The 14,452-nt window shown below is 36.6% G+C and overlaps 1 protein-coding gene across 5 annotated transcripts in view; it reads left to right on the top strand.

Moving 5' to 3' along the window:
• Positions 1-14,452, top strand: part of USP9X (ubiquitin specific peptidase 9 X-linked) — a 116,879-nt gene that overhangs the window by 90,326 nt on the left and 12,101 nt on the right. For all 5 annotated transcript variants that reach the window (XM_086387063.1, XM_086387066.1, XM_086387065.1 and 2 more), the window contains exons 31-38: positions 1,575-1,795; positions 3,974-4,164; positions 7,089-7,262; positions 9,675-9,816; positions 10,986-11,739; positions 12,113-12,236; positions 12,737-12,962; positions 13,428-13,557. In XM_086387063.1, the coding sequence (XP_086243189.1) occupies positions 1,575-1,795; positions 3,974-4,164; positions 7,089-7,262; positions 9,675-9,816; positions 10,986-11,739; positions 12,113-12,236; positions 12,737-12,962; positions 13,428-13,557 (1,962 nt within the window). The remainder of the gene's footprint in view (positions 1-1,574; positions 1,796-3,973; positions 4,165-7,088; positions 7,263-9,674; positions 9,817-10,985; positions 11,740-12,112; positions 12,237-12,736; positions 12,963-13,427; positions 13,558-14,452) is intronic.

Raw genomic sequence — 14,452 nt, forward strand, 5'->3', positions numbered from 1 at the left:
GAGATACAGCAGAATTCCACAGGAACCAAGCCACTATTTCCATAGACACAAGTTATCTTTTCCCCAGATTCTTACAGTTTTGTTCAGTTTAGTGCCAGGAGTCACTGTTCTTTGCTTTGTACACGTGAACACATCTCTTGCCCAAATTTCGGTTTCATCTTGGGCATAAACACCTCCAGTTTTCAGAAGAGGATCCAAGTGCTCCCTCTGGTTTCACAGTACCCTGCTTAGAGCCACCAAAAGTGGAGCCTTGGATCATAGCCTTCCAGACCTATTTGTTCTAGAAGTCCTGTTCCCAGCACTCCTCCATAGGCTGCAACATGACAGAAAGAGAAAGGCCACTTGTTTTTAAGGAGTTCATTTGCACAGTAAAAATTGCAAGTACCAAACAACGGTATGTTCTGCAAACTGTTTCCTGCCCATTCCAGTCCTGTAGTCCCCTTTAACAGCTGTAACCACCATCTTCAGTCCCTGTCTGTCCTCCCAGCATCTCTGTATGCAGAATCTGCACACAAAATGTTGTTCTGTTTGTTTAGTTTTTTAACCACACATTGTGATGTAGTGCACAGTGTTCTTTGTTCTCCCCTTAATATATCTGACTATTTCCTATCAACACATAAATATTTACCTAAATCCACTTATTAGCTATATATCTTTCAGTTCAGTGTACTATAATTTCTTTAACTGGTCTTATAGGCAGTGATGATAATTGCATTGTTTTCAGGTTTATACTAGGTACAAGGAGATGTTCGTTGATTTACAATTCACACAGAACTCAAATCCACTGTCTCTTGCTCCTCAAAATAACATTGTAGTTATAGGCAAGGCAAGTGTTACTCTTATTACGACACTTCTTAGGAAGGAAACGGAGGCTTAGCTGAAGATGAAAGAGTTGGTAGGTATCAGAACCTAGCTATCAACCCAGGTAATAAATTCAGTTCAGTTCAGTTGCTCAGTCGTGCCCGACTGTTTGCGACCCCATGAATCGCAGCACGCCAGGCCATGCCATGTGGTGCCAGCCAAGATGGGCGGGCATGGTGGAGATGTCTGACAGAATGTGGTCCACTGGAGAAGGGAATGGCAAACCACTTCAGTATTCTTGCCTTGAGAACCCCATGAACACGTAATACCTTAGGATTATTTAAAACTGAGTAAACTATAATGTATTTATATATTTTATATAACACTTCATGCCAGAATGAGTTTGAAGGTGCTTTAAAAAAACATACAAAAGTAGAAAAAGTTAAAGTTCATAATGACTAAACTATAATAAAGTTAAAAGTAAACATGTAGAAAATATTTTGCCTTGTGCCGTCTTGTGAGACTACTGAGACTGCCATAGAAGCAACCTCAGCTAAAACTCTAGTTCACAGACCCTGGGTAAGAATGTATACAGAGGTGCGTGTTGCCATACATCTTAGGTTTGTTGAGACTGAAATGTGTGCTTAGAGCACTGCTTCAGGTCGCCGTAAAAGTAGTGGAATTGTTGGTGATGTTAACTTATCAACTTGGTAAAGTATAAAGTGGGCAAAATATTTGTATTCACGCTACAAGAATCTTTTGTCTTCTCTCAGCTTGTGAAGCACTTACCGAGTGGGAATATCTACCACCTGTTGGACCCCGCCCACCAAAAGGATTTGTCGGGCTGAAAAACGCTGGTGCTACTTGTTACATGAACTCTGTGATTCAGCAGCTCTACATGATTCCGTCCATTAGGAATGGTATTCTTGCAATTGAAGGCACAGGTAGTGATGTAGACGATGATTTGTCTGGGGATGAGAAGCAGGACAATGAGGTAAATTTTATTTAGCATTTTTGTCTTCTGTGTTCGAAGTTCTGATTCTAGATAACTGTTGTTCTCTCTTAGAGAGCTACTTTCGTTGGACCTGTTGGCATATATTTGAAAATAAAGCTAGAGCCTCCCAGTGTAGACTGCTGCCTCGACATAGTGTTCACTGCCTATGAGACTTTCAACTACAGCTGATTTTTATGATAGTTAATATTTTTAAAGCAACAGTTAATGTACTAACTTTTGGAGGTTTGGTTTAATTTAGAGTTTGTATGATGATAAAAACCTTCATCTTTAATAATAGTTTAATTACACTTTTACTTTCCTGTTTGATATTTTAATTATGTATCTCCATTTATGCTGTTATATACTATACCAGTTTCATTACCTATGCTTTCTTTTTGATTGCTTTTGCCTTTCTCCCAGATCATAACTCGTTTTACTTAGGAAACAAGCTTCTCTCTACTTCGGACAAAATTTAGGCTCCTGCCAAGTATCCAATGCAGAAATAAAGCTGTGAATAAATTAGATAGTGGTGGATCAGAGTTGACCTAACTATGGCATAGTTCTTTAAAGAAGAGACTGTGGTCATGTTTGTGTTCACCCTGTATCTCTTTGTTTTTATTTGACCTTTTCCCATTCATGGTGTTGGTGAGAGCCGAGGAGAGAAGCCAGAGTGTGCTCTGTCTGTAGCAAATGTCTTAAATGGTTCTTTTCTCATTCCATCTCTTCAGTCACCAAACTCTTTGCCCTTGAGTGGTTGAATCACAGGGAGGGCTTCTGAAACATACACTTGCCTCAGCTCTTCCCCAGGTTTGCTTTCTTTGCCTGTGTGCTTTTTTCCTTTGCTAAACTAAGTTTCTCTTGAGCAGGGACTGGCCATTTCTATTTCTACATCTAGGTCTCACACACAGTTCCACAGCCAGCATTGTCTTTCCATCTCTATGAATTTGACCGTTGTAGGTACCTCACCAAAGTAGATCCGTACCATGTTTATTTTTCTGTGACTGGCTTGTTTGACTTAATGTAATATCCATTTCACAGCATGTCTCAGAATTTCCTTTCTTTTAAAGGCTGAATAATATTCCTTTGAATGTATGTACCACATTTTGTTTATCCATTTATTCATCAGTGGGCACTTGGGTTGCTTCTACTTTTTTCTTTTTTTTGCCACTCGGCTTGTAGGATCTTAGTCCCCCAACCAGGGATGGAACCTGTGCCCCTGCATTGGGAGCTTGGTATCTTAACTCCTGGATCGCCAGGGAAGTCCCTGCTTCCACCTTTTGGCAAATAATGCTGCTCTGAACATGGGTATACAAATATCTCTTCTAAGATCTTTCTTGCAGTTCTTTGGTTGTTGAACCCAGGCATGGAATTGCTGGATCATTTGATAGTTTTATTTTTCTTTAGGAACTGTTTTCTACAGTGGCTACACCATTTTACATTTTCCACCAATAGCGTCCTAGGATTCCAGTTTCTTTGCACAGAGCTCTTTCATTTTTCTGAGGTCCAATATGTCTCTGTTCTTTCGTTGCATGTGCTTTTGGTATCATATCAAGTAAATCAGTGTCAAATCTAATGTCTTGAAGGTTTTGCTCTATGTTTTAAGAGTTTTGTAGTTTTAGCAAATCTTTGATCCACATTGAATAACCTTTTGTGTATAGTATTAGGGGAAAGTCCAACTTCATTCCTTTGCATATGGATATCTAGTTTTTCCAGCACCATTTGTTGAAGAGTACTACTCTCTTAACATATACATTGTGTTGAATGTTTACAAGTCTAAGCAGTTTGCATACATTATCTCATATCCTCCTCAGAACACCTACATGAAGAGTGTGTTCACCCATTTACACGAGGCACTTAATTGCTCAAAGTCACTTAGCCTTATAAGTAGCAAAGCCTGCGTTTGTGACCAGTACAGCCTGAGTTAATTACCTCACTGTCCTTTGCTCTATCACCTACCTCTGAAATACATAGTTATTCCTTAGGACAACTCTTATGTGAAATGGGTGGGGATAAACTCTGATACTGTAAATTAAAATTTATAAATTGAACGTTACGTGCTTTGGAAATGAATAGAAATACAAGTGATTTGTTCACTGATCATTCAGCATTTGTCTCAACATAATTTTTACTATACTTTGAAGTTCGATTAGCTCATTAGTGATATGTTTTGCTTTCCAGAGCAATGTTGATCCCAGAGATGATGTATTTGGATACCCTCAACAATTTGAAGACAAACCAGCATTAAGTAAAACAGAAGACAGAAAAGAGTACAATATTGGTGTTTTGAGACACCTTCAGGTCATCTTTGGTCATTTAGCTGCTTCTCGACTACAGTACTATGTGCCCAGAGGATTTTGGAAACAGTTCAGGTAAATTATGGATGGCTGCCTGGAGAATCCCAGGGACAGGGGAGCCTGGTGGGCTTCCGTCTATGGGGTCGCACAGAGTCGGACATGACTGAAGCGACTTAGCAGCAGCAGCAGTAATTGGGATATTGTTTAAACCTTTATGACCGTCTCATGACACTAACATTAAACTTCTAAAACCTATACTGGAAAGTACTTTTATGTTTAATATTTAAGCAGTAGTAATAGTCAAACTTTATTTCATAGTTGGGTTTGTTTTCTCATTATTCCCAAAGGAGGTAGAAAATGTCTTAGTAAGAGGCAGCATTCTTTAGTCTCTTAAGATGTTAACGATTTTTTATTTTGAAAGCTTATAATATTTACATACGTAGGGAGAAGAGTATGAACCCTTATGTATTCATCACTCAACTTCAATAATTGTCAACTCGTTGCCGTTTAATCTGCATTCCCATCTACTTCTTTTTAGAAGCAGATGCATAATTTCACCCATAAATATTTCAGTGTGTATCTCTAATGTCTTTTTTTAATGTGACCATGATACTATTATCGTGTCCTTTAAAAATTCCTTAATATCCTTGTCAATGTTTGGTTTTACCCAATGACCTCATAATTTTTTTTTTACTTAATTTTTTGAGATCATGACCCAAATGAAGTCCATATGCTGCAGGTGTTGATATGTCTCTGTAGTCTCTTCTTTTTTCACCCTTGTAGTTACTTGTTGGGGATAAAAAACAAATAAGTAGTTCACTCCATACATATTCCCATTTGGATTTTATTGAGATCCCTGTGGTGCTTTGTTTTCCTCAGTTCACTACATGTCATATAAACAGGTAGAGAGAGCTAGAGGCTCGATCAGGTTCCGCTGTTATTTTTTTCTTGGAGTGGATAGACAAGGCCTACCTCATAGGTGATAACAGTGAGCTCAGTGAGGAGAAGTATATAATGTCTGTCTGCCTCCTAGGATAACACCCATTGATTATCATTGCCTAAATGCAGCGTTTAATCAGTACTACAAAATGGTCACATCCTAGTTTATCATTCTTTCATTTAATAGCCAGAGTAGATCTGTAAAGGAAACGTCCCCATAGCAACTTTTTGGCTAGTCTAATGTACAATTTTATAGGAAAGGTGTGATAAATACCTGAGGGGGGGTGGAATTTGTTGTTGTTCAGTTATGTCTTGATCTTATTTCTCTGGCCTCATTTATTTCACCTTTTTTTTTATTACCTCTGTGTCATGCACTGTACTAAAATACTGTAGTGTTACACAACTATGTATCTGTACTATGTAGTACTATGTATGAAAACACCCTAATCCTTCGTAATAGTGTTTTTGTTTTTAAATAGTACTCCTTTCTCTTTTTTTTGGCTGTACCAGACAGCTTGTAGGATCTTAGTTTCCCAACCAGGTATTGAACCCAGACCCTTGGCAGTGAAAGCATGGGGTCCTAACCACTGGACCAGCAGGGTATTCCCTTAAATACTACTCCTTAGAATCCCTTCAGGGTATCTCCCAGACAGCTGAGAGCGGGGAGCCAGGGTCACCTGACACTGCCTCTCTGGTCCGCCTTCTCTGCTTCAGTCATAGTGGCTGCCCTTTTCCCTCCCAGGATACTACTTAGATTTCTTTTGAAACCACTGCTTTCTAATACAGTGATCTCCGTATGACTCACCATATAAATTCCACCGATTGCTCTAACTAGGCCCCCTATTTAATCCACACTTACTGGCTTGCACACCACCCCCCCTTTCCCAGCTCCGCTTTCACTCTTGCAGTCCCATCACCTGGCAGAACTCTCACCTTCCTCTGACTATTCCAAGTTTTCTTTCTTTCTCTAGCTTGTCCCATCTCTGCCATAAGGCTTTTAGCATTTCTGTTCTTTCTCTTCCAGATTATTACTCTTAAACTTTTTGAACTTTTGTCTTAAAATTTGTTGTTTGGTTATAATTCTCACTCTTCTTGTAATACATTTGCTGTTTTTGGCTTCTGAGTTCATTGTTCCCTGTTAGTGGAGCTCTCAATTTGTCTAGACTGGCACTTTTGGATTATCTACACTTTAGACCTGTGATGTACTCTTAAGTACATGTGGGTGAGTTGACCACATTTCGCACCCCTACTTTTTTATGTTGAAAAATTTCACACCAGCAGAAAAGGTAAAGTAGTATAGGAATCACCTTTATGATGCATATTCTTCACCCCGATTTACCAGTTGTTAACATTTTGCCATATTTGCTTATGGGTATACTTGAGTTTTGGTTTTTGTTTTTTCTAAACTAGTTGATAGTTGGAGGTATTACTCTTGGTCCCCCTCATATGCCTCAAAGTGTATCCTCGAAGAATAAGGACATTTGCCTACATAATATTTAATACAATTATCATATGCATGAAATATAGTATTCAGTAATGTCATCAGTATATATTCCAATTTCCCCAAAATAGTCTTTGTAATTTTTTTCCCCCAATTTCAGACTGGTATCCTAGAAAGAATCACAAGAATTTGGTTATTAGCTCTTCAGTCATCTCTAAATTAATCTCCCTAATTTGTCATGATGTATGGTGCTTTATTGATTTGTGTAATTTTTTCCCCATGATTAGATTCAGGTTAAACTTTGTTGGCAAGAAGAAATACCTCTGAATGCAGTGCAATGAGAAGCATATAGTAACATCACCATGTAGTTTTTCTTTGTAGTTTTGTGGTATTTCTTTCCTAGTAAAGTACCACTTTTCCTGTGAATCTTACTTTCTCCTACTCAACAATCAATACATAAAGAGCATTTGTTTTTTTCCTACTTCCTCATGTAATTGAGGAGTAAAATCTCAGTTTATATGTGTTTTTTAGGTTGTATTGCTTTTTCCCTGAAAAATATATTGTATTTATTGTTCTGGGACTGTCACACGTTACATATTTAACTCCATTCATTTCTTAGGCTTTGGGGTGAGCCTGTTAATCTTCGTGAACAACATGATGCTTTAGAATTTTTTAATTCATTGGTGGATAGTTTAGATGAAGCTTTGAAAGCCTTAGGACATCCAGCTATGCTAAGTAAAGTCTTAGGAGGTTCCTTTGCGGATCAGAAGATTTGCCAAGGCTGCCCACATAGGTGAGTACTAATTGCATACTTTATATGTATATTGTACTGTTTATTATTAATTACGTAAAAAAGTGAAGTGGTAATGCTACCACTTACTTAAATACATGAGATGGGATGAATTATATATTGTGCGTACCTTACTATTGGAGGAGGTTGATTGTTTGTCTTCTCATTTTATTACAATGAAGTTTAACAACAGAAAAGTTACATGAACTTTGTGGATCTGTTTGTTTGGTTTTGTCAAATAATACTTGGTTCCTTTAACTCCACCTAAGCTTTTACTATTTTATACTCTTATATGTCCTTATGTATGATCATGCCTAAGAAAATACATGGCATTTTGCATATACAGGTATTACTAATGAATTTTTCCTTTATCTTAAAATAGTTAATAATATTGTAAATATGTTAAGTTTAGAAGATGACAAGTGTGGGGCACTATTTCCTATACAAATGAAATGCTGACTCTTTGAAAATAGCATTGATTACTGTCATTGTCTTTAAGGTATGTGATTACTGTCATTGTCTTTAAGGTATGTTTCCCACACAAAGCATTTATAGCAAAAAATATAAACATTTGTTTGGGGTTTTTTTTTTTTTTTTTTTTTTTTTCTTAAAAGGGAAGTTGATTAAGAACTCTTATTGAAAATAGTTAAAATAACTATTAAAATTTACTACTGATAGATACACGTTTATGACTATGGAAGTTTTACTTTGGAACTTCTCTTGTATGTCATCAATTAATTAATGTTAGTTATTGAAGTCCCTTCTCACCAAAATATCACAGTAAGGCAGTATTTTCTACAAGGACACAACTTAGCAACTGAACAACAGGAACAAAAGAGCATTATGTATAGTCATAGGTTGTGTGTATATGGTTAGTGGGGGGTGCTTCATTTTTGAACCATTTTAGAATCATTTCATTTTGGAAATGATTGAGGGAGTGGTAATATTATATATAAATGTTAAGCTATTCATTCTGAATGAGGCCATAAAATTGTTTACACAGAGGGGGCAACTTTTGCTTCTTTTGAAAGACTTTGTGCATTATTAGGTAGACCATAAAATTGTCATTTTAACCTCTTGATTTTATACTGATTTAAAAAAACTTTTCTGGCTGTTTTGGTCAGTTTTTCTTGGTTTCTTATAGACAGTTTTCAAAAATATTGGGAAATTACTGGTTTTCTTTGCTAAGTGAAAATGTCCAGAGAACATATAATCTTAAGTAAAATTCCTGAAGTTCAAATACCTACTCCACAACTAAACTAGTCCTGTTCCATGCTAGAAGGTTACATAAATGAGAGTCCTGTGACAGTCTGTTTTAGGGTATTTATCTAGAATAACAGTTAACAAACTGTGGACCATAGGTCAAGTCCAGCCCTGCATCTGTTTTTGTAAAGTTTTATTGGCACATACCCCCTCCTTTACCAACTGTCTGACTGCTCTCACTGTAACAACAGAGTTGAGTAGTTGCTATAAGGACCTCAAGGCCCAAAAAAACTGGTGATATTCACTCTCTGGCCTTTTACATACAGAGAAACTTTGCTGACTTCTCATTTTTCGAATGACCAATTTTTTACCTGAAATCATAAAATCGGACTTCTTTTTTCTCATCCATGGGCTCTTCCCTAGTTATCATAACAATTTGCTTAATACTTCATATTCCATTCATGTCACTTACAAATGCCTTTTTCATTAACTAAATTGAAAAGCCCTTAATACGAGGGACCATCTTAAACACTGACTATCCCACAGTGTTTTATACATGGTAGGCACAGCATATATTTGTTCAGTGAATTAATTTAATGGTTGAGAGTGAAGTTCTCACATCCTATGTTCTAAATTTATAAATATGTCTCTTCACAAATCTGAAAATTCCTTTGGTAGAATATTGCCAAAAGGTGGGATTCTGGCTCCTATTCAGATAGCTTAGCCCATGTTCATTTGTATGTTCAACTTGTGCTTTAGTAATGTTTCCATTATAGAAGAGGAGAAACATTTAGAAATTTAGCTCATTATAATCTAAACAGATGATGGCGGAAGGAGCATGGTAGACTATATAGAGATGGAGCTGTGAAGCTAGACAGATCTAGCTTCAGAACACCATTTCTCCTGGTAATCTTCACATTCTGAACCCCACTTCCCTCATCTCTGATGCGGAGATGGTCATAGAAAATATTTGTTGTGAAGACAAAGAACCTGTTATGTATAGTGTGTAAACAATCTAATGTAGTGCCCAGCAGAGGATAAATGGCCTGTAAATGGTAACTGTCATTTATGAGTACATTTTTTAACTTAATGGCTTTTGTGTTCTATTATAAATATTGCAAAAGTGGTTTACATTGAGCCCATAATTAAGTAAGATGTTTAGAAAATTAAGGAATAAATTCTCTTTGATCATTTCTTAAATAATATCTTTAGATACGAGTGTGAAGAATCTTTTACGACTTTGAATGTAGACATTAGAAATCACCAAAATCTTCTTGATTCTTTGGAACAATATGTCAAAGGAGATTTATTAGAAGGTGCAAATGCTTATCATTGTGAAAAATGCAATAAAAAGGTATGGATTGCCCAGTTTTGTTTAAAATAATGATGGTTACATATAATGGGTTTGGAAGAATGATTGTTTTCATTTGTTCTCAAAATTTGCCCTCTTTATTCCCTGCCCTGCTTTGTTAACAGTGGTAACAGAGAGGTAGTTAAGATAACGGACTTAAAGGGTTTGTCAGGTAAAGAGAAGCTAGTACCAGAAAGGGCTAGGGGAAGCAGGTAAAGATAAGAGTGAATCACTTTAGAGGTCGCAATAGCTTAATACCACAATCTCTTGTCTGACGTACACAGGCACCTTTCATCCATATCTGACCAGACTGCTTGAGCTCCGCAAAGCTACAGAGCTCATAGAGGAAAACATTGCTCCTCTCACATCCAGAGTTACTAGCTAAGACCGAGAAGTTCGCTGAAACCTAACTGTTAATTGCTTTATGTAGCCACATAAGATTTCTTCTACCACCTGTTTTTTAAAACCACTTGGATCAATTTTTTTGTGACTCACCTGGTACTGGTTTTTGTCTGTGGGCATTTAATAGTATCTTTCTGGGCTCCCAAACCCTCTTACCTCTAAGTCACCTGTATTATTTTGACTTCACATACCACTTGGAGAGGTTAATCTAGAGATTGAGATGATCTGTAAAGTCATACCCCTGCCACTCAAGCTCTAAGCCTTGAGGCAGGTTACTTAAATCTCTCAACTGCTCCTCATTCTCATGCTTAAGGTTCAGTAGTACCTGCTTGAGAGGGTTGTGAGGATTATACATGTTACTACTGGGGCAGCATTTAGCATATAATGTAGCACCTAACTGCCCAATAAATATTGGCTGCTATTATTATATTTCTGTAGTTGGCTCACAGCAAATTACACCTTCATTAAAATAACAATAGCAAACAGGTAATAATGGTTAGGTAATACTGCCAACATAGAAATCAGGCAGCGAGTAAATCACTAATTTTTGCAGTTGGTAGCAAGTGGCATCAGAGTACCTTCTGTATGACTTGTTTCAGTTAACATAAACTATAAACTGACAGAACTGCTCTGATTATGTTCACTATCACGTTATGTTAACACTTAAAATTTCAGATGAGTGTTGAGAATTTAATAATAGAGTTTTAAAGTTTGGTGTTTTTTTGCAGTGGATTATAAGAACATCTAGTAATTTGTTCTGTTCATTTTAGGTTGATACTGTAAAGCGCTTGCTTATTAAAAAATTACCTCCTGTTCTTGCTATCCAACTAAAACGATTCGACTATGATTGGGAAAGAGAATGTGCAATCAAGTTTAATGATTATTTTGAATTTCCTCGTGAGCTGGACATGGAACCGTACACAGTTGCAGGTGTTGCAAAGCTGGAAGGAGATAATGTAAACCCAGAGAGTCAGTTGATACAACAGAATGAGCAGTCTGACAGTGAGACAGCAGGAAGCACGAAATACAGACTTGTGGGGGTGCTTGTACACAGCGGTCAAGCAAGCGGAGGACATTACTATTCTTACATCATTCAAAGGAATGGAGGAGATGGTGAGAGAAACCGTTGGTATAAATTTGATGATGGAGATGTAACTGAATGTAAAATGGATGATGATGAAGAAATGAAAAACCAGTGTTTCGGTGGAGAGTACATGGGAGAAGTATTCGATCACATGATGAAGCGCATGTCATACAGGCGCCAGAAAAGGTGGTGGAATGCTTATATACTTTTTTATGAACGATTGGACACAATAGACCAGGGCGATGAATTGATACGATACATATCAGAGCTTGCTATCACCGCAAGACCCCATCAGATTATTATGCCATCAGCCATTGAGAGAAGTGTACGGAAACAGAACGTGCAATTCATGCATAACCGAATGCAATACAGTATGGAATATTTTCAGTTTATGAAAAAACTGCTTACATGTAATGGTGTTTACTTAAATCCTCCTCCAGGTAAGCATCAAGAATTTAGCTTCTTAGTAACAAAGCATACCTCTTCTTGCAGGATTTCTTGGCAGGCATCAACATGCTTGTTTTCTTTCTTTCTGATTGTTTTCAAGTCCTGTTTCAGATGACTGTTACCTTTGAGCATTATATATTATCTGGGTATTTAGAGACAGAGGAGCTTTTGTTTGTTATAACAATTTGTGTTTATTTACTCAAGCACTAGTTGAAGTTTGCTTTAATGAACAGAATTATTTCATAAGCAGCCTCAGGGGTTTTAACATAGTTGGGGCTTGGAAAATTATAGGTAATGCAGATTTGTATGAAAACGGGGCTTGGGCATACAAATTTGACTATTTTTTAATCTGCACTTTATTTATAGGGCAAGATCACCTGTTGCCTGAAGCAGAAGAAATCACAATGATTAGTATTCAGCTTGCCGCTAGGTTCCTCTTTACCACAGGATTTCACACCAAGAAAATAGTCCGTGGCTCCGCCAGTGATTGGTACATTGTTTTGGATTTTCATTCCTATTATTACTGGCATTTAGTTTGGTTCTTTAATATACTGCTTTATTTTTTCCAAGCCCTAATAATCTTGTTTCAGATTTGGAATGCAGAATTTAAAAAATCTTGGTAGCAATAGTGAAAGAAATCATATTTAAGTAATTCCTGAGATTAAATGTGGCCCTTTATTACTCAGGAGCCGGCTTCTGTTATAGTGTATCATATCTTTGACTTTTGTGTACAAAACATTACAGGATGATACTTAAAGGTTATCTAATCACAAAATGATTACATTTTAGCTTCCCTAGATTACATTCAGCCATAGGTTAAAAAGGTAGAAACTTAAAATGAATTTGTTTCTAATTGCGGAAGTTTAGAGACCATTTATATCATACCTTGATTTAACAATATTTACTTAACTATTCTAATAGTAAGATGTTAAGGGAATGGGGGTTATCGTTTTTGTCATTGAACCTAGGATTTTGTTTGTTTTGTCTTAGGTATGATGCATTATGTATTCTCCTTCGTCACAGCAAGAATGTACGATTTTGGTTTGCTCATAATGTCCTTTTTAATGTTTCAAATCGCTTCTCTGAATACCTTCTGGAGTGCCCTAGTGCAGAAGTGAGAGGTGCATTTGCAAAACTGATAGTTTTTATTGCACATTTTTCCTTGCAAGATGGGCCATGTCCATCGCCTTTTGCATCTCCAGGACCTTCTAGTCAGGTAATTGCCCAGTTTACTACTAATGATTAAATGCTTACACATGAATTCTGTTTCCTGGAAGCTGAAGCCACACATATGTGCATCTGTTTGAGATGTTTACCTAATAAATGTGCATGAGCATGTAATAACCATGTGATCTGATGCCTCAATGTCTATGAGTTCCATTAAAAAGTACTTCCCAGCAATGAATAGTGACTATTGGCTCTTTAAAACTTAACAGAATTTTCTGTTAATTCAGTTACATTCAGTGGCTTAGTTATACACTTACTGTTATACATGAATTTTAATTCATCCCCTTTCCTAAAAAAGCAACCCTTTTTAATAGTTCCTTGTGTGATCAGTCCTTCCAGAAATTTCTGCCTATATTTAACATGTCTATGTGCGTCTTCCGTTTTTATGCAAAGAGAATTATATCGTACCTGCATCTTGTTGCTGGAAAACAACCAATGTTTTCATCTTTTACAGGCTTATGACAACTTAAGCCTGAGTGATCACTTACTAAGAGCAGTATTAAATCTGCTGAGAAGAGAAGTTTCAGAGCATGGGCGTCATTTACAGCAGTATTTCAACCTGTTCGTAATGTATGCCAATTTAGGTAAGAATTTAAGTTTTCATAATTCTGCTTTAATGTATTAAGCAATGAAATCATTGAAGTCAAGTGATGAAATATAACCTGGTCTAAAACAGAAAGTGTTTCATAAAACCTACTATGAATTTTATCTGAAACTTTTTGCTACACTTTTTCCCTTGTACTTTATTTATGCATGTGTCTTATCTCTGCTCAGACACAGGTCAGAATCTGTATCTTAATCATATTTTTATCTCCTAAAGCAGTGGTGCTAGACCTGGTTTTTTGAAAATACTGATTCCTAGGCCCCATCCCAAACCAACGGAATAAGAATTCTCAGAACTAACACAAGGAATCCACATTTTCAAAAGGTCCCAGATGATTGTGTAATATTCACCATGGTTGGGTGAAGGATTTAGTCTATACTTAAGTTTTGTTGAAGTAAATGAAATTAAAAGTTGAGGATAATATAAATATTCACTTAAATTGCCTGTTATTTCTGTTAAATTCTAAACCCAAACATGACTGTCATTCCAGGTTTTATGGTGTCACTTACTAATCCACCAATGATCCATAACCCTTTTAACACGGCAGCATTCTACTTTGTATTTGTCGTCTTTTCCCTTACCTCCCCATACTAAAGATACTTGCATATTTGCAGTTGAAAAGAATATTTATTACACAAACAAGCATAAGGGGAATCTGTACTTCACATTTAGATGTGCCAAATCTTAGGTATTTATAAAAATTATACTCTGTTCAACTCCCTTTTTTAGGTATTCCCTGTCTAAAAAAGCATTCATCATTTGCCCATAATGAAATCTAAAGTTTCTCTGCTGAAAGCAAATACAGGTCTATAAACTTTAATGCAAAATCCTTAGGACCAATAGGCTTTGGGGTTCAGAAGTGTTCGGGTTTAAGA

The sequence above is a fragment of the Bos grunniens genome, chromosome X, assembly GCF_055505025.1.
Source record: "Bos grunniens cultivar Pamir isolate PY7600 chromosome X, Bosgru_T2T1.0, whole genome shotgun sequence".
NCBI classification, from domain to species: Eukaryota; Metazoa; Chordata; class Mammalia; order Artiodactyla; family Bovidae; genus Bos; species Bos grunniens.